We start from the raw sequence: 23,043 nt of genomic DNA on the forward strand, positions 1-23,043 counted from the left end.
AGCACAGGGTCAGTGGTGGACGGGCAAGGCTGTGTGCACGGGGAGTTAATGGGGCAAAGATTGGGGCAGGCCAGTGACACCAGCACTTGTGGTCGCTGTGCCCAGCCTGAGAGTTGGTGGTGGCAACCCAGGTGCCTAGTGAAAATCCAGAAGGCTTGGGATGCGGGAGCAGTAACAAAGCTGCTGTGAGTTTCCTGTGGCTGTCATTTCACCACAGAGCAGGTGGCTTCAAACAACAGAAACTTTCTTTGACAGTCAAGGCCACGGACAAGATGCAGGTGTCCGCAGGGCCATGCTCTCTCTGGGGGAGGGTCCTTACCTTGCTTGTTTGTGTGGGTGCCAGCTGCCCTCGTGTTCCTCGCTGTGGGCACATCACTCGTGTCCAGACCCTCATCACACGGCCCTCCCTGTGCCCTCTCCTCAAAGGACACCAGTCACGGGGCTTAGGGCCCAGTACAAGCTCAGCTTAACTGGATTACATCCAGCAAGGCCCTGTTTGCAGTGAGGCCGCGGGCCCAGGTAGCAGGCGTTAGGACCCAGGCATCTTTTGGGGGGACACATGTCAACCCTCACAGGTACTGCTCTTCTCACTGAAACTTTAGAATAAACGTCCGCCGTTTTACTGCTGGATGGCGAGTTCAGAGACATTAGGAGCCATGCCTAGGGGAACACAACTAGGAATTGGCCGAGAACTGACTTTGGATGACCAGGTCTCACTCCAGAGCACCTGTTCGGGCCCCTGCTCTGCCCTGTCGGGCTCTCAGACCTAGAGGGGGAGGGGACTCTGCATGGACCCTGCCAGTTGCCAGCTTCAGTGCAAGGACAGTGTCTCGGTTACGGTTGCAGAGCGCTAGCCAGCCGCGCCTCTCCTACGCCGAGATGGCCGAGGACTACCCGCGGTACCCTGACATCCACGACCTGGACCTGACCCTGCTGAACCCGCGCATGATCGTGGTGAGAAGGGCTTCCCTCTGGGGCGGGGCTGGGCGAGGGCGGCTGCGCGGTCCGCGGGTCACCTGTGTTGTCTTCTCTGCAGGATGTCACCCCATACATGAACCCCGCACCCTTCACTGTCTCCCCCAACACCCACGTCTCCCAAGTTTTCAACCTGTTCCGGACGATGGGCCTGCGGCACTTGCCCGTGGTGAATGCAGTGGGAGAGGTGAGTCCGAGGTGCAGGCTGGGGACAGAACCTGTGTCCCTACAGCCACGTCTTCTGGGAGGGAGCCTCTGACCACCAGGCTGTCTGTCCAGGAGGCAGGCTTCCCACCAGGAGGAAGCAGCAGAGTCCCATGGGGAGGCTTCTCAGCCTAAACCCAGCCCTGCTGCTCCCCGACCCAGAGCAAGGGGCAGCGGGGTTGAGAGCGGGACTACTGGGGTAGCTCTGCCTCCTGGGTGTTCTCCTGTGTGGCCAGCAGGTGTCGCACTGGCCTTCCTTTCTGTCGGCCAGAAAAGCTTAGGGCTGGCTCTCCATCCTAAAATGTCCCTCTTCACCCGTGACCTGGTGGCGCCTCCTTGAGGAGGGGTCCGTTCCCCATGTGCTAAAATAGTAGTAATTATCACTATGATTTTTTTTTCTTTCTTTTTTTGTTTTTATTTTGTTTTTTTGCTTTTTAGGGCTGCACCTGCAGCATACGGAGGTTCCCAGGCTAGGGGTCAAATCAGAGTTGCCTCTGCCGGCCTTTGCTACAACCACAGCAACAACACAGGATCTGAGCCACTTCTGCAACCTACACCACAGCTCACGGCAACACCAGATCCTTAACCCAGTGAGCGAGGTTAGGGATCGAACCCGCAACCTCATGGTTCCTAGTAGATTCATTTCCTCTGTGCTACGACAAGAATGCCTCTGTCTTTTTCTTACTAAACAAACGTTTGATTGTAGGAAGATATGAAAATATAGATAAGGAAAAAAAGAAAGAAATGCCAAACCTCTACAGAAGTAGCCGCATTAACTTTTCAAGGTGTGTTTTTTTTCTCTGCATCTAGGAATAGATTGTATATATCAAGCGTTAATGGAAACACTATTCCTATTTATAGTGTTTAATATTCTAATTTCTCAATTAATTTGTAGGAAGTGGTTTTCCATGGCAGAAAGTTTTCAGTTAGGAGATTTTAACATTTCAATAGCATTCTATTATCCAGTCACTCAGTTGTCCTGTTGTGGGATATTCAGTAAAAATTTCACTTTCATGGTCACCGTTTTTAAAATTTTATTCATTTGCTTATTTACTTATTTTTGCTTTTTATGGCTGCACCCGTGGCATATGAAAATTCCCAGGCCAGGGGTTGAATCAGAGCTGCAGCCACTGGCCTACACCACAGCCACAGCGATGTGGGATCCAGACCACATCTGTGACCTACACCACAGCTCATGGTAATATGGGATCCTTAACCCACTGAGCGAGGCCAGGGATCAAACCCACATCCTCACGGATACTAGTCGGGTTCTTAACCTGCCGAGCCACAATGGGGACTCAGCTAAATTTGTCCCACTGGCCTCCAGCGTGTGACCCCAAGTGGTCTGTCCCACTCCATCTAGAAACCAGGTAGCCTTTGAAGTAAGTGTCCTGATCATGTTGGCAGGACTGTCCCAGTCCTTCTAGGATCAGATCCTGTCCACACCGCTTGTTGAGACAGGCCGGGGGAGTACCGTTCACTCCCATTCTCGTCCCAGTGGTGCCACTCTGCAGGTGACTTGGGTTTTTTTTTTACCTCGTCCTAGATCGTTGGGGTCATCACTCGACACAACCTGACATACGAGTTTCTGCAGGCCCGGCTGCGGCAGCACTACCAGACTCTCTGACGGCCCGGCTTGGCCTCGCCACCACATGCAGGCCTGTCCCCTCCGGGAGCCGCCCGGGGAGGCAGCAGCTCGTGCTATGTCGTGGCTGGTCGGGCAGGCTGTCCCCAGCACGGAAGATTCCCAGTCTCCCACCCGCTTGGAAAGCCTACAATCATCAGACACTTGGCCGGTCAGAGATCCTGGGGTGGCACTGGACCACTAGGCTTCAGACCTGTCTGACTTCTCAGCAAGTACCTTCCCGTCTCCTCCTCCCTGTGTCCCCACCGTCCGTGGTGGTGCAGCCCCTCCTCCCCGCCGCACTAAGACCCACCCTACTGGAGGGTGACACTCTGCTGCTTTCCTGGGGACCCAGCTGTTGCCTTACACCGTCATGGGAGGGACTCTGACCAAGGTAAACACTGGGGGGACGCCAGTCACAGAATGAGACGGGTGACTGACTTGAGGACTTGGGCCCTGAGCAGATCACCCGTGTTCCAGGGAGGCCCCCTTCCCTGGGGCTCTTAAGTTGGCCTCTTCATCAGTTCACTGGAAGGGAAGTTCTGCTTCTGGGTGTGAGCCGGTGGTCTGGTCTCGCCCCGGCCGTGTGACTCTCCCTGGAACCAACACCCTCCAAAGCACAAAGCGTTCAAATCCCACTAATAATCTCTCAGCAGTGAATCTGACCACGGGGTCAGGTTTGCCTCTGCCCTTGTTTCACCCAGCATTTCCGCTTCCTGTCTCCATTTTCCACATTAATGCTCGGCCTTCTGGTGCCACGTCTTCACCTGGTCCTTTTCTCCTCCATCGAATTACCAAACTTTCCTTAAGTTCTACCAACATCCTTCTGGTGAAGCAGCCGCAGCCCCAGAGGGTCTTGGCATCAGCCCTAAGAGTAGGGGACCCTTGGGTAAAGCTGCTTCACCTGAGTCTGCGGAGTGGCAGTTATTTGTAAGATGGAACGGCGAGAATCCTGACCCAGTGACCACTAATGTACATGATGTGGCTTAAGAAGCCAGCATGTGACATAGAACAGCTCTTTATTCCAGGAAGAGCACGTCGGCCCTTCACCAGCATCTCCCTCCCCTGCCGCTGACCATCCCCAGGCTTCTGAGAGGCTCAGCAGTGGAAACTCCTGGGGTTGTGCCAGGGAGGGGAGATGCATCCTGCCAGCACGCGCCCCAAGGCTTTAGCATCAAACATAGGAAGCCTCCCTCTCCGTTTCAGTGACTAAGCTTCCCCTGGGCTGGCTGGTCCTCTCTGAGCAGGCACCCAAAGTAAACATGGGGGTGGCAGGCCTTTGCACCCACTTGGCTCTTCTCTACGCACCGGCAGCACCTTAGGCCCACGGAGCAGCCCTGTGGCTGATGTGCTTCGAGACTCACTCCTGTGCGTGTAGTTAGGTTTCTTTTCAGACACAGACGTTGGCTGAGGGCCTCCGTGCCCAGCCCCGCAGAGCCGTCGTTCCCTCCCTCAGTCTCCCAACTTCTGATGCCCAGACTCCCTTTCAGCCCTGGCGTGGGCGTCAGCCGGCTTTGCTGGCTCAGGTCTGTGTTCCACGCCATCTCGGGCCCTGCTCTGCCCACGCCAGAGCCTGCTTCAGCGTCCTTCCCAGCTGACGCGGGCCCCTCCATTCTCCGCATTTTCTTATCTCTTTGACCTATAAAATTTCCAGCTTCCGTGGGTGGACCTGAGTTACAAAACGGAGATGAAACTCCCAATAAATAGTTTGAGAAATCACATGGACCAAAAAGGCAAGGCCTTCTCATCGTGATTGTGTTCAGCCGGCTGCCACAAATTTTAAGGCAGCATTCAGAGCTTGACCACCGTATTTTTTCTTTTAATTAAGAAGGAAACCAGGAGTTCCCATGTGGCTCAGCAGGTTAAGAACCCGACTAGTATCCATTAGGTTGTAGATTCAATCCCTGGGTAGCTTAAAGATCCAACATTGCCGCAGGCAGCAGCGTAGGTCACGGCTGCACCTTTAATCTGACCCCTACCCTGGGAACTTCCTTATGCTGCAGGTGCGGCCCTAAAAAGCCAAAAAAAAAAAAAAAAGAAGAAGAAGAAGAAGGAAACCAATTGCCCAAATCAGGCAAATGGCGTGACCATCCATCCCAGGAACCTGCTCCCCGCTTCCCCCCGCTTCCCCTTCCTAAAGTTGGCGGAAATGAAGTCCTGCAGGGAGTCCCACCTCCAGGGGGCAGGGTCACAGGCCCTGAGTGTTGGGATTTATCCCTTCTGCATATCACGCTGTGTTTAAGTCAACAGCTATTGTGTCCCCCATCCGTGTGGCCCAGAGACACGGCAGAGTGCAAACGCCCACTCCCCCAAGCGGACCAGACGGCCGCCAAGGATGACCCCACCCAGCCGCCACCCCACCCCCTGGGAAAGATGCCTTATTTCCTGTCCTCTTTCGGTATCTGCCCTTCCCAGACAAGCCCAAAGACAGCCACCAATCCACCGGGAATAAAGTCCCCGTAAGCCGCTCTCTTTTGATTTCTGCTGGTTAGAAACTCGCATTTCCACGTCTCACCTGTTACCAGCCCAGTCACCTGCCGGGGACACGGCACCTCAGTAAGCAGAAGTCTGTGGGGCTGGGTCTAGGGTTGGCCAGCGGTGGTTTTCTGTTTCTCCAGCCGAGGTGAGGGGGACGGGGGTGCAAGAGTGGACCTTTGTGCTCTGGGGGTGATGTGCTCATGACCTCATTTAATGGACACTTGCCTGCTGGACCCAGCTGACCAGATGACGTATCTCTTGCAAAGTCACATGCTGACCTGGCCCTCCTCGGTGACAAGACAGGTCAGACACCGCCCCCCACCAGGGACCCCGCAGTATTGACAGGCAGTAGTGCCCCCAGCTCGGGGACCTTGGTCACTTCGACAGTAGCAGCTTCCTCTTTTTTTGTTTGCACTGTTTGTTTATACAGTAATGTTAGCTAATTCCACTGTGTATATAAATTGTATTTTTTTAATTTGTAAAATTCTATGTGTATTTGACTGTTGGAACTTGGAAGTTCTCGTTGTAACCATAACACATCAGAATAAAACGTCTTTATCCGTCTCCGTCATCCTCTGGGCTCCACGCGCGCTTTCTCCAGGGGTTTGCGTGCTTGGTTTTTATTTCACCCCCCCCCTCCTCTCTAAGATACAGAAATTGCCCGCTGAAGAGGGGCTCTCCGCCTCCGGTCTCCATAGCTCCCAGCAGGACTCTGTTTGAGAACAACTTTGGTCCTGTGGGTCTGAGCCAAAACCACGCTGCCCACCCTCTCCCGCTCTGCCTGCAGATGGACAGTGCTGGGCCGTGGGTACAGATCCTCACCTCCTGCCGCCCCCTTGGCCTCGCAACCGCTGGGAACCCATTCTGATTCCTGACCCCTACGGTGTCCTGACGGTGCTGTGTTTAGGAAATTGCCCCAAGGGCAGGTTCCCCTGATGTCCCACCAGAAGGGATGGACTCGGTGCAGGGTTGAGACCTCGACGCCCGCTTCCACTGCCATCTGTCATTGCTCTCTGCTCACGATGGGTTCTGCCAGAAACAGAAGTTTCTTGGTCTCTCGTTGATCTGCTTCACATCAGGTTCCCATCAGCAGCAGAAACGGCCTCAGGGGACTCAGGCCCCTCCACCCGGCCCCCACCCACTCATTCCCTCCACTACCCATCCCCCCACCCCCCACCCAGCTCATCCCTCCTCCACCCAGCCCCCACCTACTCATTCCCTCCACTACCCACCCCCCCACCCCCCACCCGGCTCATCCCTCCTCCACCCAGCCCCCACCTACTCATTCCCTCCTCTACCCACTCCCCCACCCCCCGCCCCGCTCATCCCCTCCTCCACCCAGCTCCCCCTCCATGCATCCCCTCCTTCACCCCCCCTTCCCCCCACCCCACTCATCCTCCACCAGGCCCCCCCTTCCCTCATTCCCTCCACCCAGTCCCCACCTACTCATTCTCTCCTCCACCCAGCCCCCCCACACACCATCCCCCCCACCTCACTCACTCATCCCCAAGTGTCCTCTGGGTTCTGGGGTGTCTCCCGTGAAAACCCAGCTGTGTCATTGTGACATCTTGGCAGCAAGCCCAGCTCCCAGGCCTCCCCTCCCAGCAGCTCCACTCCCCCAGCACCGGACCTCAGGAGCCAGCTCTGGACAGAAGCTTCTTCCTTCCTCTCCACCCTCTGTTCACAGTCCACATAACATTTTTATTGACGTAGTTATGTTAGAGTTCTTCGGCCAGCTCCCTCCCTAACCATCCTTCATTTCTCGCCCCCCCCCTTCCCTCCACCAAGAAGCAGATTGCTACTTTATCTCCTGTTTTCTCAATTTCTGTACAAGATCAGGACAATTGCAGCCTCTGCTGTGCCAGGGGCTGCTGAAGGGCTTTTGCCCTCAAGGAACTTGCAGTTGAGGGGCACGGACACAATTGCACATCCAGGCAGAGTGTGGTGTGTGGTGTGTGCTGATAGTCATATGATGGTTGTAACATGCTGCCAGTGAGGCACTTTGCTTCGTCCTGGGCATGTGCAGTCAGGGAAGGCTTCAGGGAAGAAGTGGCGTTCTCCACGAGCCTTGAAGAATGAGTAAAATGCTCTTGGGGGCACTGGGTAAAGGCTGTTCTAGGTGAGGGGTACAGCATAAATAAGGGCTGGGAAGCGAAGGTGGGGGGCGGCATAAAATCTGAACGGAGAATGAGGTGTTGAGGGGAAGAAGTGGGCAAATAGGTCAGCACCGCTCCCCGTTGTGGGTGAGCCCAGGACCTGGTGTGTAGGCAACACCCCTTTCAAAAGCAGGCACAGAGAAATGACATCTCCTCCAGTGGCCCCCACCTCGGTAAAATTTCCAAGTCCAAATGCTTTGGACCCGAATTTGGGAAAGCCGGTGGCTAATCTTTCAATTTAGTGCCCAGAAGGCACATGAACTTGCAGTTGGTCAGCATAACAACATTTCTTTCTTCATCTTGCTGTTTTTAAACTCAAATACTCTGCTCACTCTTCCTAAAACTAAAAGTGTGGAGTTCCCTAGTTAAGGACCCGGTGTGGCCACTGCTGTGGCTCGGGTTCAGTCCCTGGCCCCAGAACCTCTGCGTGCCTTGGGCTTGGCAAAAAAAAGAAATAAAAAATAATAATAATAATAACCAGGGGTTTCCATCGTGGCTCAGTGGTAACGAACCTGACTTGTATACATAAGTACTCGGGTTCAATCCCTGGCCTCCTTCAGCAGGTTAAGGATCTGGCATTGCCTTGAGCTGTAGTGTATTTCTCAGACTAGGCTTAGATCCCAAGTTGCTGTGGCCGTGGTGTAGGTTGGCAGCTACAGCTCTGATTCAACCCCTAGCCTGGGAGCTTCCGAAGATGTGGTCCTAAAAAAAAGAAAACAAAAAACAAAAAAATAAATAAAAGTGCCATTCACTCAGCTGCAGCACTAAGTGAAAAGGTGTCAGAGAACAGCTAGGGTCCTCTTTTTTTTTTTTTTTTTTTTTGGTTTTTAGGGCTGCACCTGTGGTATATGGAATTTCCCAGGCTAGGGGTCGAATCAGAGCTACAGCTGCCGGCCTACCCCACAGCCACAGCAACGCTGGATCCAAGCCGCATCTGTGACCTACACCACAGCTCACAGTAATGCCAGATCCAAGCCGCATCTGTGACCTACACCACAGCTCACAGCAATGCCAGATCCTTAACCCACTGAGCGAGGCCAGGGATCGAACCTGCGTCCTCATGAGCACTAGTCGCGTTCATTTCTGCTGCACCTCAATGGGAACTCCCAGGATCCTCGTTTTAAATATATTGCCTCTAAAAAAAAAATAAATAACTGAAACCAAAAAATACTAGGTGTGCAAGAACGATCTATCAAGTACAAACTACTTTAGATGTAATTAGAAAAAAAAAAAAACCTAGGTGCTCCTGTTGTAGCCCAGAGGGTTAAGAACCTGACATAAATGTCCGTGAGGATGCAGGTTCAATCCCTGACCTCGCTCAGTGGATTAAGGACCCAGAGTTGCCACAAGCTGAGGCATAGGGCACAGATGGAGCTGGAATCCCACGTTGCTCTGTCTGTGATGTAGGCAGCTGCAGTTCTGATTCAACCCCTAGCTTGGGAACTTCCATATGCCACAGGTGCAACTATAAAAAGAAAAAAAAAAAAAGCCCTGATATTTGTAACTTTTCTTTTTCAATAAATAAGTACCCTAAATGTGAGCACATCTGAGTAAAGATAAATACCCTTTGGGTCTCCTGGGGATTTTTCAAGATCCATGGTGAGGTGGCAGTGAGCATGAAGGCAGGTTAAGAGCTGTGTTTTGAGTCCCCAAGCCCTAAACACACACACACGCAAACACCCATACACAGAGGAATGAAGGGAGCCCAAAGTTGTGCAAACCCATTGAATATACACCACCAAGAATGACCTCTCTGTGAACTGTGGACATTGGGTGGCTCTGCTGTGTCAGTGCAGGTACGTCGATGGGAACGTATGTCCCACTCTGGGGGGGGGGGGGATGTTGATAATTGAGGAGCCCGTGCATCGGTGGTGGCCAGGGTTACATGAGAAATCTCTACTTTCTGTTCAGCTTTGCTGTGAGCATAAAATAAAACTGCACCCCAAAATAACTTTATTATTTTTTACAAAGGAGGGGGAAAGGAATTGAGCATTCTTCACTCTGAGGAAAGGTAAAATGACAAGGAATAGCAGACTAAACTCCTTTCAGGAGTTGAAAGAAATCAGACCAACCACAGCCTTCAGCGTCTGTCCGTGGTGCTGAAGTTTATTGGTTTTGAAACCAATGTCAGTTAACAGGTGACTAAAATTTAACGCATGAGTGGGAGAGGTGGAGAAGCCGCAATGAAATCACTTTACATTTAGCCTAAAATGTGAGACATGTTGACAGGAGGCTGTCCCTTGAATCGGGTGCTCTTCACACCTCAACTTGACGGCAACGAGACGGGACAAAGATGAGAGAGAGACCCCAGGGGATGAGGGTCTCTCCAAGTCTGGCCGGGGCCTGGCTCGCCTTTTCCTCCCTGGCGTTATCTTCGGTACTATAAAGAGAACAGAAACGTGTTTGGCTTGGGGACCTGGCTCTCCTGGAAAAGTCAGCTTCATAGGACAATTCTTACTTCCTCCGGCCCCCTCTCCAGCCCAACGACTGGACTGCCTGAGTTGCATGAACTGGTAAACGAATTGACATGAGGAGCTAGTAAAGTCGATCCTGGTAAATTTCCATTTTGGGGGGATCTGACAATTTGGGGAGGAGCATAAAATGCCAATCAGCCAGAAGAAGGTGAATTTTTTAATTTCCCAGGGCTCATGGCAAGGAACTTCTTTTTTGCCTATCATTTCTCAGCAGGCTCTAGCTGAGGATGACGTCATTGTTCCGAGAGTCACGGAGCTCCCACCCAGCTAGCGCAGAAATTTCAAAGAGAATGTGTTTTTTTCGTTTGTTTGTTTTTGTTTTTGTTTGTTTGTTTAGTGCTGCACCAGAGGCATATGGCGGTTCCCAGGCTAGGGGTCGAATCGGAGCTATTGCCACCGGCCTGTGCCACAGCCACAGCAAGGCCAGATCTGAGGCTTGTCTGTGACCTACACCACAACTCACGGCAACGCCAGATCCTTAACCCACTGAGCAAGGCCGGGGATCAAACCCACAACCTCATGGTTCCCAGTTGGATTTGTTTCCTCTGCGCCACGACGGGAACTCCCCAAAGAGAATGAGCCTTAATGCTGATCCCTCTCCTGCTGAGGGCATCCCTAGTGGTACTCTTTCACAAGGCCTGAACATCAATGAAACCCCATGTCCTTCCTCCCCGTCCCATTTCCACCCCTGGTTTCTCTTACCCGGAAGCTGTTACAGCCCAGTCCACTCTGTGCTCCAATCCTGTCCATCCTACCCCCGAAGCAGCTGGACCTCCGCAGGCTCCGAGGGGCAGCAAGCAGTGCCCTCAGCTTGCTCTTCAGAAGGGCAGATCTATCGGAAGCATCCCAGGGGCCCCGCCCCAGGGCACCCCCATCTCTCTGGGCTGGGTTCACCTCCCCGGTCCAGGGAGGTACCTCCAAAAGGGGGCTGAGAGGGGCCCCCACTTCCTCATTCTGCTCACTTAGTACTTGTGGGGGCATAGCCTCATCTTCTAAAGGCATCTTGTCCTCCAAGTGGTCCAGCAAATTCTTGATAAAAGGAAGAGCGGGAAAGGGAGAGATCTTACTGACAGGCACCAGGTCCCAAAGTCCCCTCACCCCAAACTGTGCCCCTTTCCTGGCCCTACCTTGAAATCCATCAGGTCCGCATTGGACACGGAGCCGTACACAGGGTTCGCTCTGGTTTGCCCTGGGAACTGAAACACCAGAACGAGGAGGAAGCTCACGGTGATGGTGGAGGAGCCCATGCTGGCGTCGGTCAGGGAGTGGTCTGCCACTTGCTCCTCTTCCCTCTCCTTTCTGGTCTCCCCCTCCTGGCTTTCGTCCGTCTCTGTCTCCCAGCTGCCCTGAGCTGCCTCTTTTATAGCCCCCAGGCTCTCTGAGAGCGCAAGAGGGATGGAACCCTCCCCATTCTGTCACTTGCAGTGATAAAGCCGCTGAGTGAGGAGCCAGCAGAAGATGCCCTTTTAAAGTTATCAGTCCAGCCAGCTTGTCACAGCCCCTCCACCTTGAGCAGCCCCAACAACCCCCGGGACCCTCAGCTGCAAGAGCCACATTCTTGTTGATTTGCCTCAAGAGGTTCCCACTTCAAAGGTGTGAGAAGAGCGAAAAAGAGTCCTTGGTTATCTCCCAGCGATGCCTCAGGCTTCTTTCTCCTGGGCAACGGGACCCAGGCAGGGAAGCACAGGGTGACGGCTGGCTGGCACCCAGCTCCCCCGCTGGTTTGCGGCTCAGCTGTCAGAGGCTCCAAATAAGGGCGGGAGAGGAGGAAATGGCAGGCAGCCAGCGGCTAGGGACAAATTAGTCCAGATGCTCCAGCTGACCTCACACCTGACTCCTGGATGGGGAGGGCAGGCCTTTCCCTCCACAGGGCTGCCCTTGCTCCCTGGCTGTCACTCTCAGCCATCAGGTGAAGACAGAGGACTTTTTTAGAGTCCTAAGTCAGCCGGAACTAAATGTGACAAATGTCCCAAGAACCCTGCTCCCAAATACAAACACCCAGAAGAGTTTGGGGAACGTGGTCATCGCTCTGCAAATCTCACCCCCGCACAGCTCCCTCCGAGGTGCTGCAGGAAATGCGCCCTGAGAGGATGCTGGCATTTGCCTTTTTTTTTTTTTTTTTTTTGCTTTTAAGGGCCACACCTGCATCATATGGAAGTTCCCAGGCTAGGGGCTGAATCAGAACTGCAGCCGCCGACCCATAGTCACAGCAACACCAGATCTGAGCTGCATCTGTGACCTACACCACAACTCACGGCAACAACAAGTCCTTCACCCACTGAGCGAGGCCAAGGATCAAACCCGCATCCTCATGGATACTAGCTGGGTTCATTGCCACTGAGCCACTGTGGGAACTCTCCGGCATCTGGAGAAGCTCAGCCTCTGGGTTTGAAGCATGGAGGGCCTCACACCTTCCAGGCAAGATCCCAGGCAAGCTCCCAGGCAAAGTTGGCTGATGGAGTGAGGGTGGGAGACAACCAGGGTCCATGCAGTTTCCCTTAACGCCACCCACATCCTTCTCTGAGGCCAAGAAAGCGATAAGTCCCTGAGACCGCCATTTCCGCTCCCCCCCCCACAAGAGAAACACCAGGGGGTGAGCTTGTCCACATTTAAGGAGGGGCCTCCATTCACTGCACTCAATGCTGCACACTCTTTGATGCAACGTATTCTGGGGGCGATCCTGCACTTGAAGGGAGGAGAGCCCAGCAGTGCAGCCCCAAACGCGGCTCCAAAGAGCTATGAATAGGTGAGCAAATTCTAAAGTGTGAATTACTATCTAATTGCATGGCGCTCACCATGGTTGTCTTTATTGGTTGGGTGGAATGTGCCAGACACTGGGCTGAGAGCTATATGTGGATTCTCTCCTTTTCATCACCAGCTCCAGGATATGGTCCCCATTCCCAGAGGGACAGAACTGAGACGGAGAGTGTCTGTTCCCTGCCCAGCGTCACTCATCACCGGGCAGAACCAGGACTTGAACCCTAGGTCTGACACTGGTGTCTTTATTCTCCACCCAGTTCACAGGCCCTGCTGCCTCTTTGTAGGATGCTTCCTTAATAAGCCCTTTCGACACAGTTCCGATTAAACCCTGCCCTCGTCCCGGTCCCTCGGGATGACTCTGTGCACCTCCTCACTTTCCCCCGACCTGGGGCTGTGGCTTTGCATGCTTGGCAAGTGTGTGAGTATGTGGACTGGCTCAGGAAAGCACCACGCCCAAGCCCTACCACCTATTCACACACCTGACATGTCTCAGTCTATCCTGAAGAAACCCAGGAAATGCGGGTGGAATGACCAGCTCTGTCCCGGCCGGACCCTCCCCTGGCTCTGCTCACTCCCTGGCACAGTGAGAGGGCAGGGAATGGGGCACTATGTGGCCAGAGGCCACCTGGGGTGTCCAGGGAGGTTCTATTCTAGAGGAGAAAGGCGCCCTCTTTGCTAACTGTTTTGGGCCAAGCAAACTCAACGTGAAATCTAAAATGGGTGCCATTCTGAGTAGGGGCTCTGGGGGCCTAGAGCCGCTGTCTCCGGATGCGCCTCTGGAATGTGCTCACAGCTTAATTGCTCCGGCACCGGCAGGGTTATTATTAGCAGAGGATTCAGTGAGCAGGCGCCCTGGGGAACTGATGCTCCTTGCCACATGCGTCACACAGCTGGTCCCCTGGAGATGCCCTTTGAGAGGCTTTGATGTGGGCATGACTTCCTCTGCAATGGCTTGGCCTCTGAGGGCTGATGCTGTTCCTGTGTCCTGTGTCCTGTGTCCTGTGTCCTGAGCCATGCCTTCTGACATCCATAGGTGACCCAAGAGAAAGTAGAAGTCCCATCCAAGGTTCCAGAAGGAGAATTTCAGAATTCTCCTCAGCTTCTTTCATTAAAATTACTTTTCCTCAGAGTTCCGTTGTGGCTCAGCGGGTTAAGAACCTGACTAGTATCCATGAGGCCAGGGATTCGCTCAGTGGGTTAAAAGGTCTGGCATGGCCATGAGCTTTGGCGTAGGTCAAAGACGTGGCTCCGATCTGGCATTGCTGTGGCTGAGGCGTAGGCTGACAGGTGAAGCTCTGATTTGACTCCTAGCCTGGGAACTTCCATGTGCTGCCCCTGCAGCCATAAAAATAAATACATAAAAATTAAAAGAATAAATTATTTTTCCTCCTCCAAAGTGAAACTGGAGTGGGACACAAGTGTCGTTTATTGAGTTTCTTCTATTGCCTTTGGTTTTTTGGCAGAGGGCGTGTGGCAAGAAAAAGAATGTTCAGGTTTGCTGCCCTGCGGGCTTTGTATATAGCCAACACCACCTCCTGCGTTAACAGGGCCCAGGGAAAACACAGACAATCCCCCAACACACATGCTGCCCCAACCCCCCAACCTATTAACTATTAAAGCCCTATTAAAGCCCTTGATTTGAGCCTGAAATGAATAACAGCTTCATTTCCATGCCCATGCTCCCCTTTGGGGAGAGTGTGTGTGAAGTGGTTGATATTTAATGGGGTGTTTAGAAGCCAGCCTGTAGGAGTGAGAAAAAAAATGTAGCTAAAGGCACAGAAAACCAGATCCACCCCCCACCCCCACCTCTCCCACTTGGCTGAAAAATCAAAAGCCTTTATTTCCTTCCTTATTACTGGAAAGAAGTGGTCTTAGTCATATGAGGAAATGAAGATTGCAAATGGGTGGGAGAATCCCAGAACTGGGGTGTCTCCAGTTTCCAGCCGAGTTGGGGTTCATGACCCTCCATGAGGATGCTGTGGGCTGCTTCACGGAGCCATGAGGGCTCAGCCATGTCATGCATGTGGCAAAACTGGTATGGAAAACCCATCACATTCATGGCAGGAGTCTCTCAGACCTAAACTGTCTAAAGCAGAAGCCCCTGTTGGGAAAAATGAGTAGGACACTGGAACATATTTAGGGGTGGTGGCTTCTGACTTTGAAAATGATGTTCAGCAGTTCCTGTTGTGGCTCAGCAGGTTAGGAACCCAACATAGTGCTTATGAGGACATGGTTTCAATCTCTGGCCTTGCTCAGTGGGTTAAGGACCTGATGTTTGCTGCAAATGGCAGTATAGGTGGCAGATGGGGCTCAGATCCAGTGTTGCCATGGCTGTGGCTGTGGTGTAGAGAGCCGTACCTCCAATTCGACCCCTGGTCCAGGAATTTCCATATACCGCAGATCGGGGCATAAAAGAAAAAAAGAAAATGATGTTCCGTTTCTTTGGTATGATGTGGAGGTCACTGGAACTGGAAAAAAAAAAGGCCCAAGGCAAAAGTTCATTTGCTAAAGTTTCATTGGGGTTCTAGTTCAAGAAAAGCAAGAATGAGGGGAAAAGGAACATGAGGTAGTGTATTAGTCACCTATCGCTGGGTGACAAACTACCCCAAACTCTAACAACCTAAAACCACACACCTTAGCAGTTCCCACTTTGGCTCAGTGGTAATGAACCTGACTAGCCTCCATGAGGGTGATGGTTTGACTCCTGGCCTTGCTCAGTGGGTGAAGGATCCGGGATGGCCGTGAGCTGTGGTGTAGGTCGCAGATGCAGCACAGATCCTGAGTTGCTGTGGCTGTGGCTGTGGCTGGCAGCTACAGCTCCAATTCAACCTTAACCTGGGACCCTCCATATGGTGCAGGTGCGGCCCTTTAAAAAAAAAAAAAAGACAAAACAACAACAACAACACACATCTGTTATCTAATAGTTTCTGTGCACCAGGAATCTGGCTCTGCTTGGCTGAGTGGCCCTTGCTCAGAGCTCGCATAGGCTGCTATTAAGATGTTAGCCAGGGCTGTGGTCCTCTCAAAGCTTGGCTGGGTATCTGTTCTCAAGCTCGCCCTCTGTTTGGTGATGGCCTCAGGCCCTTACTGAGGCTGGAGGTGTCAGTTCCTCGCCACCTGGGCCTCTCCATGGCGATGCAGCTGACTTCCTTTATGTAGAGAGAGACTGTACAAACCACCACCTCTGTGTAGTCTTATCTTGGAAGTGAGTCACTAGGTCCAGCCCATGCTTAAAGGGAGGGGATCACCAAGGGCATGAATACCAGGAGGTGAGCATCCCTGGGGTCGGTCTTAGGGGCTGCCCACCACGGGAAGGGGAAAGAACAACCACAGAGTGTTATGTTACCAAGCTGGTCATAGCTTTGCAAAACAGCTTAGTGGTTATTTGGTTGGTTGGTTGGTTGGTTGGTTGGTTGGTTGGTTGGTTGGTTTACTGGTTGGTTGGTTGGTTGGTTGGTTGGTTTACTGGTTGGTTGGTTGGTTTACTGGCAGGTCATGCTGGACATCATCAGCAGACTTCATGGAATCCAGCACCTTGGAACAGTCTATGAGGAGAGAAAAAGATGAGGGTTCTTCACTGGATCTTTAGGGCTGGTATAACGAAATACCACAACCTGGGTGTCTTAAAACAACAGAGTATACTGTCTCCCAGTTCTGAAGGCTAGAGTTCAAAAGCAGAGTGTCGGCATGGCCAGGCTCCCCCTAAACCCTGTAAGGAAGGAGGCTTCCTTGTCTTTCGCAGCTTCTGGTAGCTGCCGGCAACCCTTGGCATTCCTTGACACGCAGGTGCATGGCTCCAGTCTCTGCCTCTGCCATCAGATGGCCATCTTCCCTCTCTGTGTTTCTTTGCTTCTTACAAGGACACCAGTCATACTGGATGAGGAGCCCACTCTACTTCAGCCTGACCTCATCTTAACTAACTACATCTACAGCGACCCTGATTCGCCAACATCCCTGCCAGCACAAGAACCAGGGACATACCTGAGTGCCCACCCCTGCACCTTGCCCTCCCTGGGAGCCTACGTGGAGGGGGAGTCACCCTCAGGCTAAGGCATGACGTTCCGGCTCTCTCCCCCTGATGCAGGAAGAACCAGATTGGAGAGCCTGAGCCAGGGAGGCCAGTTAGGAAGCTGATGCACCAACATCCAACCGTGGCCTAAGTGGTGAGGGAAGGAGGAGTAGACATACCTGCCTGGGTGGTTCCAGCCAAAAAACAGAGTCAAGAAAGATTCCAAGGGCTGACGTCATCAAGGGTGGAGCCCTGGGAGAAGGTTTACTCATTCAGGTGTGTCTCCGTTTGGGTTCTCCTGAATCTGAGACAAATATTTGAGCAAAGCAGTTTGTTTTGGAGACAATCCCAGGCAATATTGGCAGGAGAATGGGGAGCTGACCACGGAGAGGGTGTTTAGCGATCACTGGATCACTGCGAGCGGTTCGAGCTTAACTCCCCACCCCACCCCCCAGAGAACCCTGGGCACCAGCAAAAGAGGCACACCACCTGTGTGGGCTGAATTCTGCTCCTGGTCCATGTCAGTTCTCCAGCACTTTCTGTCTGCCCTCAGGAACTGGGCTCCAGCTTCCAGAGAAAGTCCTCAGGCAGGAAAGGACGATGCTCTGGATGGAATTAGGGCTGGTGCACCCTGAAGCATCGAGGGCAGGGGCTGTGCTTGGCACTTCTGGAGACAGGACACCAGAGGCACAAGACTGGGAGCAAGTGCCATTTCTCAGAAATGTTCCAGGATGCCCAGGCAGCTGTACAAGAACCTGTCTTTTCACTCCACGGGGAAAATGGGCCATTTAGTGGAAAAGCACTGATTGCATGAAAAATCCTCCAGACAGGAATTGAAGGCTGAGAACTGCAACATGAACAAAGGCACAACACCAAGTTCATGATTTTGTTTAGATCTAGTTCTGTGGGAAAATAAAATGCATTTTTTTTTCTTGCCTCGAATCCTCCATAGAAGGGTCAAAGCTGCCACAAGGAGGGTAGAGAGAGAAACGCAGAATCATCAACATGAGGTGGCATGTTCAGGCCATCAGTAATCTCGACACTGGAGACCCAGCAAAGCCAGTTTACCCTCTGCTAAAGCTCCTTCCCACTGTGAAGCCATGAGTTTGGTCTCCTTGTGTCTGTGTCCACTAACATATCTTTCTGTGTAGATAACTCTGACAAGCATCCACTGAGATACATAATCCAGCAGTGTCTTTGGAGGACGAGGTTGATGATAGGGAAGTCAGGGCGTTAAGGTCATGGCTATAGCTACACGGGGATATATTTGAAGGGGTCAAGGTCAGAGATTAGGGAGGGCTGGTTTTGTTTTTGTTTTTGTTTTTGTTTTTTTTTTTTTTTGGCTTTTTGGGGGCCACACTTGTGGCATATGGAGATTCCCAGGTTAGGGGTGGAATCAGAGCTACAGCTGCCGGCCTACACCACAGCAACACAAGATTGGAGCCATGTCTGCAAACGACACCACAGTTCACAGCAACGCCAGACCCTTAACCCACTGAGCAAGGCCAGGGATCGAACCTGCAACCTCATGGTTCCTAGTCAGATTCGTTTCTGTTGCAACATGATGGGAACTCCCAGGGAGGGCTGATTTTAAAGGGCATCCAGAGATGGTGCAGGTGCCACAATGCTGACCACAAACAACTAAACACAGGGGGAACTCAGTGTCACTCCATTGGGTACATCAGGCCACCCACTCTCCACCCTTCAGAAGTCACATCTGGTTCCTTCACAGGTTTTTGTGGGGTTTTTTTGGGGGGGAGGTCCTCTTTCCTGGACCTTTGCCTGGGGAAATAGTCTTGAGTAACAGGCTGTGTCTATAGCATACATACAGACTCTACCACCTGAGCCCTATTTAAGGAAAAGCTGGACTCACCTAGAAGAATTCTGAAGTGCTGGCTGGGTTTGTACAGTGGGTGTTCTGGGAGGGGTCTATCTTCATCACTTGAGCCAGGGGAGGGGAGGGGACTCTGTCTTCACCTGCCGACAGGCAACAGCCACAAATTGCAAATGTTGAACGGAGTGACGCCATTAGCAGGGTGACCTTGCCTCCCACCAGCAGTCCTAATTCACTGACTTGGGAGAGGCTGGGCTGTGCAGGGGTTAGGGGCCTGGGTGCTGGACCAGCATGTGTGGGCTTGAATCCTGACTCTGCCTTTTTTTTTTTTTTTCTTTTTAGGGCTGCACCAGCAGCATATGGAAGTTCCCAGGATAGGGGTTGAATCATAGCTACAGCTGCCAGCCTACGCCACAGCCACAGCAATGCCAGATCCAAGCCCTGTCTGCGACCTACACCACAGCTCACGGGAATGCTGGATCCTTAGCCCACTGAGCAGCGCCAGGGATCCAACTCGCATCCTCATGGATCCTAGTTGGGTTAGTTACCACTGAGCCACAATGGGAACTCCTGCCACTTTTTAACTGCGTGACCCTGAGCAAGTCACATCACTTCTCTGTGCCTCGGTTTCCCCGTCTGTAAAATGAAAGATAATGAGTTCTTTCTCAGAGTCGTGAGGACCAGTATGAGTTCATGGAGCTGTGCCTGGGACATAAGGTGGCCTTTACAAATGTTAACTATGCTAATTACTCATTGCTGCCCTGGGTCAGAAACACTAGGCAAAGCTGGCTCACACTTACACTGGACAGTATGTTGCTCCCCAAACCTTCTTTTTTAAGTCTTAATCTCACTAGATATCTGTAATCTCTGACGCACACTGGGTTAAAATGACCCACTATTTCTGGCTCCCTCTCAATCAAAGAAACATCAAACAAGAACAGCAGAAAGGCTGTCACATGCAATTAAGGCCAGGAGCACTGGCCCAAGAGTCACTGAATCTCGCTCCAACCCAGCGCTGGCATTTAGCAGCTGTATGCTTTCAAGTAACATGTTTCTCTTTTCTGGGTCTCAGTTTTCTTATCCATAAAATGGGGAGATCAGTGGTCCCATACTTTCTGCTGAGCTGGGATCGTAGAAGACATTCTAGGCAAAGGGAGTGGCATCAGCTGAGGCCTGGGAGCCTGAAAGCAGGTGCACGTTCAGCAGCAACTCCCGGGATGCCTGGAACCCAAAATGCCAAAGGCGCAGGACCTTGAGGGGACAGAGCAGGGACCCTGACCAGGACTCCCCACTGATGACGGCATCACCGTCGGATTCTGGTGTTGTCCCCTATTCTGCCTGAGAACGAAGATCTTCTCTCTCTTAGGGAGAGGGGGAGTGACAGTGTGGGGGCCCAAGGGAGGGGCACCCCAAAATGCTGGACCTCTTATCAGACACTCCTGAACTTGCAGGCTCAGAAAATGAACATGCTTTTCAACTCAGGGTTTTGAAGCTCCTTTCCAAGGTGACATTAGGAATTGAAGGTTTGAACCTGAGGTTTGGAGCAGGATGGGGGCTTGCCTCCATCAGGAATGCAAATGAGCCAGTGTGTGGGTGTGTGTGTGTGTGTCTCTCTCTCTCTCTCTCTCTCTCACACACACACACACACACACACACCCTGCCCCAATCTCTGAGAGCTTCGCTTAGGCCTTCTGGAAACAACAAACACAGGCAGAGTCATTTGATGGCAGAATTCCAGGCAGAGGGAAGACAGATTCCTTGACACACACCCTCCTCTCAGAGGATTACACCAGGGCCCATTCACCTCCCGGGGAGAAGCTGTCAGGCTTTGCAAAGCAGTTTCTGGGAAGCGGCTCAAGTGTTCCGTTACTTAACAGACATTTTAGAGCATGAAAAACCCTTAAAGAAAAGAAATTCCCCCCACCAGCTGCTTGACCGGCCCCTGAGGCTGTGTCCCCACCCTGCCATGAGGACACCCTGCCATGAGGACCTTCGAGAATTCCGATTGCTTTTTAATGCTGGATTCTTTTTCAGCATTAAACACGGAGCATTAAACACGGAGGCAAGTCAGTTTCGAAAGACAGAGCTCTAATGTTGACTTTATTTCACCATGGAAAAATTGTGCTCACAGGTAAGAACCGTCTTATATACAACCACCAAATAAATAAATAAATAAATACATAAATAAAAACAGGAGTTGCTTTGAAGGGGAGCAGGGGAGGGGCGTTGGAGAAGCGGACGCAGAGGTTGTCAGCCAGGACTTCTCAGTACCTCCTGAGCACTGTGGGGGGGAGAGAGAGGGTGAGGATGACATTAGGGTGAGAGGCGGGCAGGACCTGGGCTTCCCCCCTCCACGTGCCACCCCTGCCACCCGCCTTCTTCAGCAGAACTGGATGTTTGGGGCTTTGGGATAATCCATCTTTCTGGACCTGAGTTTCCTCCTTGTAAGCTGGGACTTGTCTTCACCCTGGTGATCCTACCCTCTGCCTTTGCAGCCACAGACAGTTGAGGGGAAACCAGGGGGAAGAGGTTTAGTTCTCTTTTTGCTCCCAGGAGCGGCAGCCAGGCAATGACGGAATTTACATCCTAAGGTGATTCTGCCGCCTTGGGTGAGAGAGGCAGGGAGTGGTGAGAAGGTGGGTGGGGGACTCATAGTCATGCTAGTGAATGCTGTCCAAATTTAATCTTTCCAGGAAGGTGCTCCTTGGCCTTGAGGACGGGCAACAAGAAAGAGTGATATCCAGGTGTCCTTTTCTCGGAGTTTGGTCCCCAGAGACATCAAACCCAGAAGTGATGCTAACCGGGGCGTGCAGTGGGAATGGGGGTGGGTGCTCACCATTGCAGCCCAGGCCGCTGAGGGAGCCGATCCGGTCCAGCCTCCGCCCAAAGCAGCCAGAGTCACGCATCGTCTTGGGGCTGCGTATTCCCCGGAGGACTTGGAAGATGCTACTGCGGGGCCCAAGAACCCCCGTGGGGGCTGCTTCCCTCGCCTCCCAGGCTTCTGGGAGGCCATGGTCCTGCTGGAGGGGCTCCAGGTCCGTCCGCTCCGCCTGCAGCTTGGAGACCCTGTCTCGCAGGCGGTCCAGCAGCCCCTGGGATGGGTGGGGGAGCCCGAGCCTCAGGAACTCGCACCTGGACCCATCACTCTTGATGGTGCTGAAGCGAACCAACCGCCTTGGGAGCGGGGTCCTCACCCCCCAGCCTGGCTGCCTTCTAACCCCTTATCACTAGTTCCCAAAGGAGGTTAGAGCCCTCTTGGAACAGTAGGTGGGGACCCGTTAGTTGCTGCTGTCCGTGCCCTCCCAGCCAACCAAATCTAAGCAGTTCATCAGGGCTCACCTGTATCCCCGGCAGTTCTGAGGCCAGGCCAGCGCCACCCAGTGGATGGGAATGGCATCCTAGCAGCAACAGGTGCAAGAACAGGAGCAGGAGCACGCAGGGAAGCGCCATCCGGGGGCCCATGTGGCTGGAGGAGAGGATTGAGGCTGCTGCCTGTTGCCGCCGCTGCTGCTGCTGAGCTGGGTCCAGGTTCACTTTTCACTTCCTAGCAGCTTGCAGGAGCTCCCCTGGATCCTCCGGCAATCACAGCCTTTTATTCCCTGTCCTGGGAGCTGGGCCGGCCCTGCCCCTTTGGGTTATCTCTGATTTATCGGCCACATTCCGGCTGGGCCCGGTGAGCTCAGGGCGGGGGAATGCACCTCTCCGCGCCGAGGGGTGGAGGCTGGGGAGAACAGGCCTTGTATAGGAAAGGGCCTGGCCGGGGGCGGGAGTTTGCTGCAGTGGGGGAGGGAGGGGATTCGGGGATGCGAGGTGGGAGGGAAGGGGGCGAGACACCTCTTTTGCTTTCTCCTTTCCTGCAAAAACCTTAGGGCCTTAGCTCCTTCCTCTTTCCTCCCCACCCCTATTCCTGGAGAGGGCAGAGAGAATTCCAGCTTTTTGAGACCTGACGCAAATGCAGGGTGCACTGGGTGACTCAGAGGGAACAGCCCCAGCCAACACCCCACCACCGCAGTGCGTCTTCTCGCCCCGCCTGTAGCAAGACACCCGCCAATTACTTTCTGCACGCTGCCTGGCTGCGCATCTCCCAGGCTCCCTGACCGCTGTCCGTGGTTCTGATCACTCTGCTCCAACAACGCAAGAGGTTTCACGCGCCTCAACCCAGATCTGGCCAGAAAGACAAGCCTCTGGCAGGAGCAAGAGAAAGTCTGACACCCCCCTACCCGCCCTCTCACACTCTCCTGCACTAGGATGCTAATTCTCCAACGTCACCTGATTAAAAACTCTGGGTATGACAAGGAACTCCTGGAATGCTGACCCTTCTTCCATCTCCTAAAGGGTCGAGTTGATTTGACAGGAATTTTGAGAGGCAAAGCCCAGAGATGAAGTCATTCAGGAGTGCCTTCTGTCACATTGCATCCAGGTGCCAACACCTCCTCTCTCCCACCAAGCCGACACAGGAAGGAAAAAGCAAGGATGGCTGGAAGATGGTTATCTCTTTGGTGGGACGCCAGGGATGTGACGAGTTCCTT

At 52.9% G+C, this 23,043-nt stretch overlaps 3 protein-coding genes across 4 annotated transcripts in view; 1 reads left to right on the forward strand and 2 right to left on the reverse strand.

Moving 5' to 3' along the window:
- CLCN6 (chloride voltage-gated channel 6) overlaps positions 1-4,680 on the forward strand; it is a 33,068-nt gene extending 28,388 nt beyond the window's left edge. Inside the window, exons 21-23 of one of the 2 annotated variants that reach the window (XM_047791831.1) lie at positions 847-954; positions 1,037-1,162; positions 2,726-4,680. In XM_047791831.1, the coding sequence (XP_047647787.1) occupies positions 847-954; positions 1,037-1,162; positions 2,726-2,806 (315 nt within the window). In that variant the 3' untranslated portion in view covers positions 2,807-4,680. Of the gene's footprint in view, positions 1-846; positions 955-1,036; positions 1,163-2,725 lie in introns of those variants that run through there. The other variant, XR_007136467.1, reaches the window with a different exon arrangement.
- Positions 4,681-9,516: 4,836 nt separating this feature from the next.
- Positions 9,517-11,367, reverse strand: NPPA (natriuretic peptide A). Its single transcript, XM_047790417.1, has 3 exons — positions 11,039-11,367; positions 10,614-10,940; positions 9,517-9,817 (listed from the first exon to the last, which is right to left on the reverse strand). Exons 1-3 carry the CDS (start codon positions 11,156-11,158, stop codon positions 9,806-9,808), a joined length of 459 nt encoding a protein of 152 aa, XP_047646373.1. The 5' UTR covers positions 11,159-11,367; the 3' UTR covers positions 9,517-9,805.
- Positions 11,368-20,581: 9,214 nt separating this feature from the next.
- On the reverse strand, positions 20,582-22,116 carry NPPB (natriuretic peptide B). The gene is made up of 3 exons (XM_047790860.1): positions 21,854-22,116; positions 21,351-21,606; positions 20,582-20,795 (listed from the first exon to the last, which is right to left on the reverse strand). The coding sequence occupies exons 1-3, from the start codon at positions 21,974-21,976 to the stop codon at positions 20,779-20,781; spliced, it is 396 nt and encodes a 131-aa protein (XP_047646816.1). The 5' UTR covers positions 21,977-22,116; the 3' UTR covers positions 20,582-20,778.
- Between the last annotated feature and the right edge of the window lie 927 nt (positions 22,117-23,043).

The sequence above is a fragment of the Phacochoerus africanus genome, chromosome 8, assembly GCF_016906955.1.
Source record: "Phacochoerus africanus isolate WHEZ1 chromosome 8, ROS_Pafr_v1, whole genome shotgun sequence".
In the NCBI taxonomy this organism is placed as follows: domain Eukaryota; kingdom Metazoa; phylum Chordata; class Mammalia; order Artiodactyla; family Suidae; genus Phacochoerus; species Phacochoerus africanus.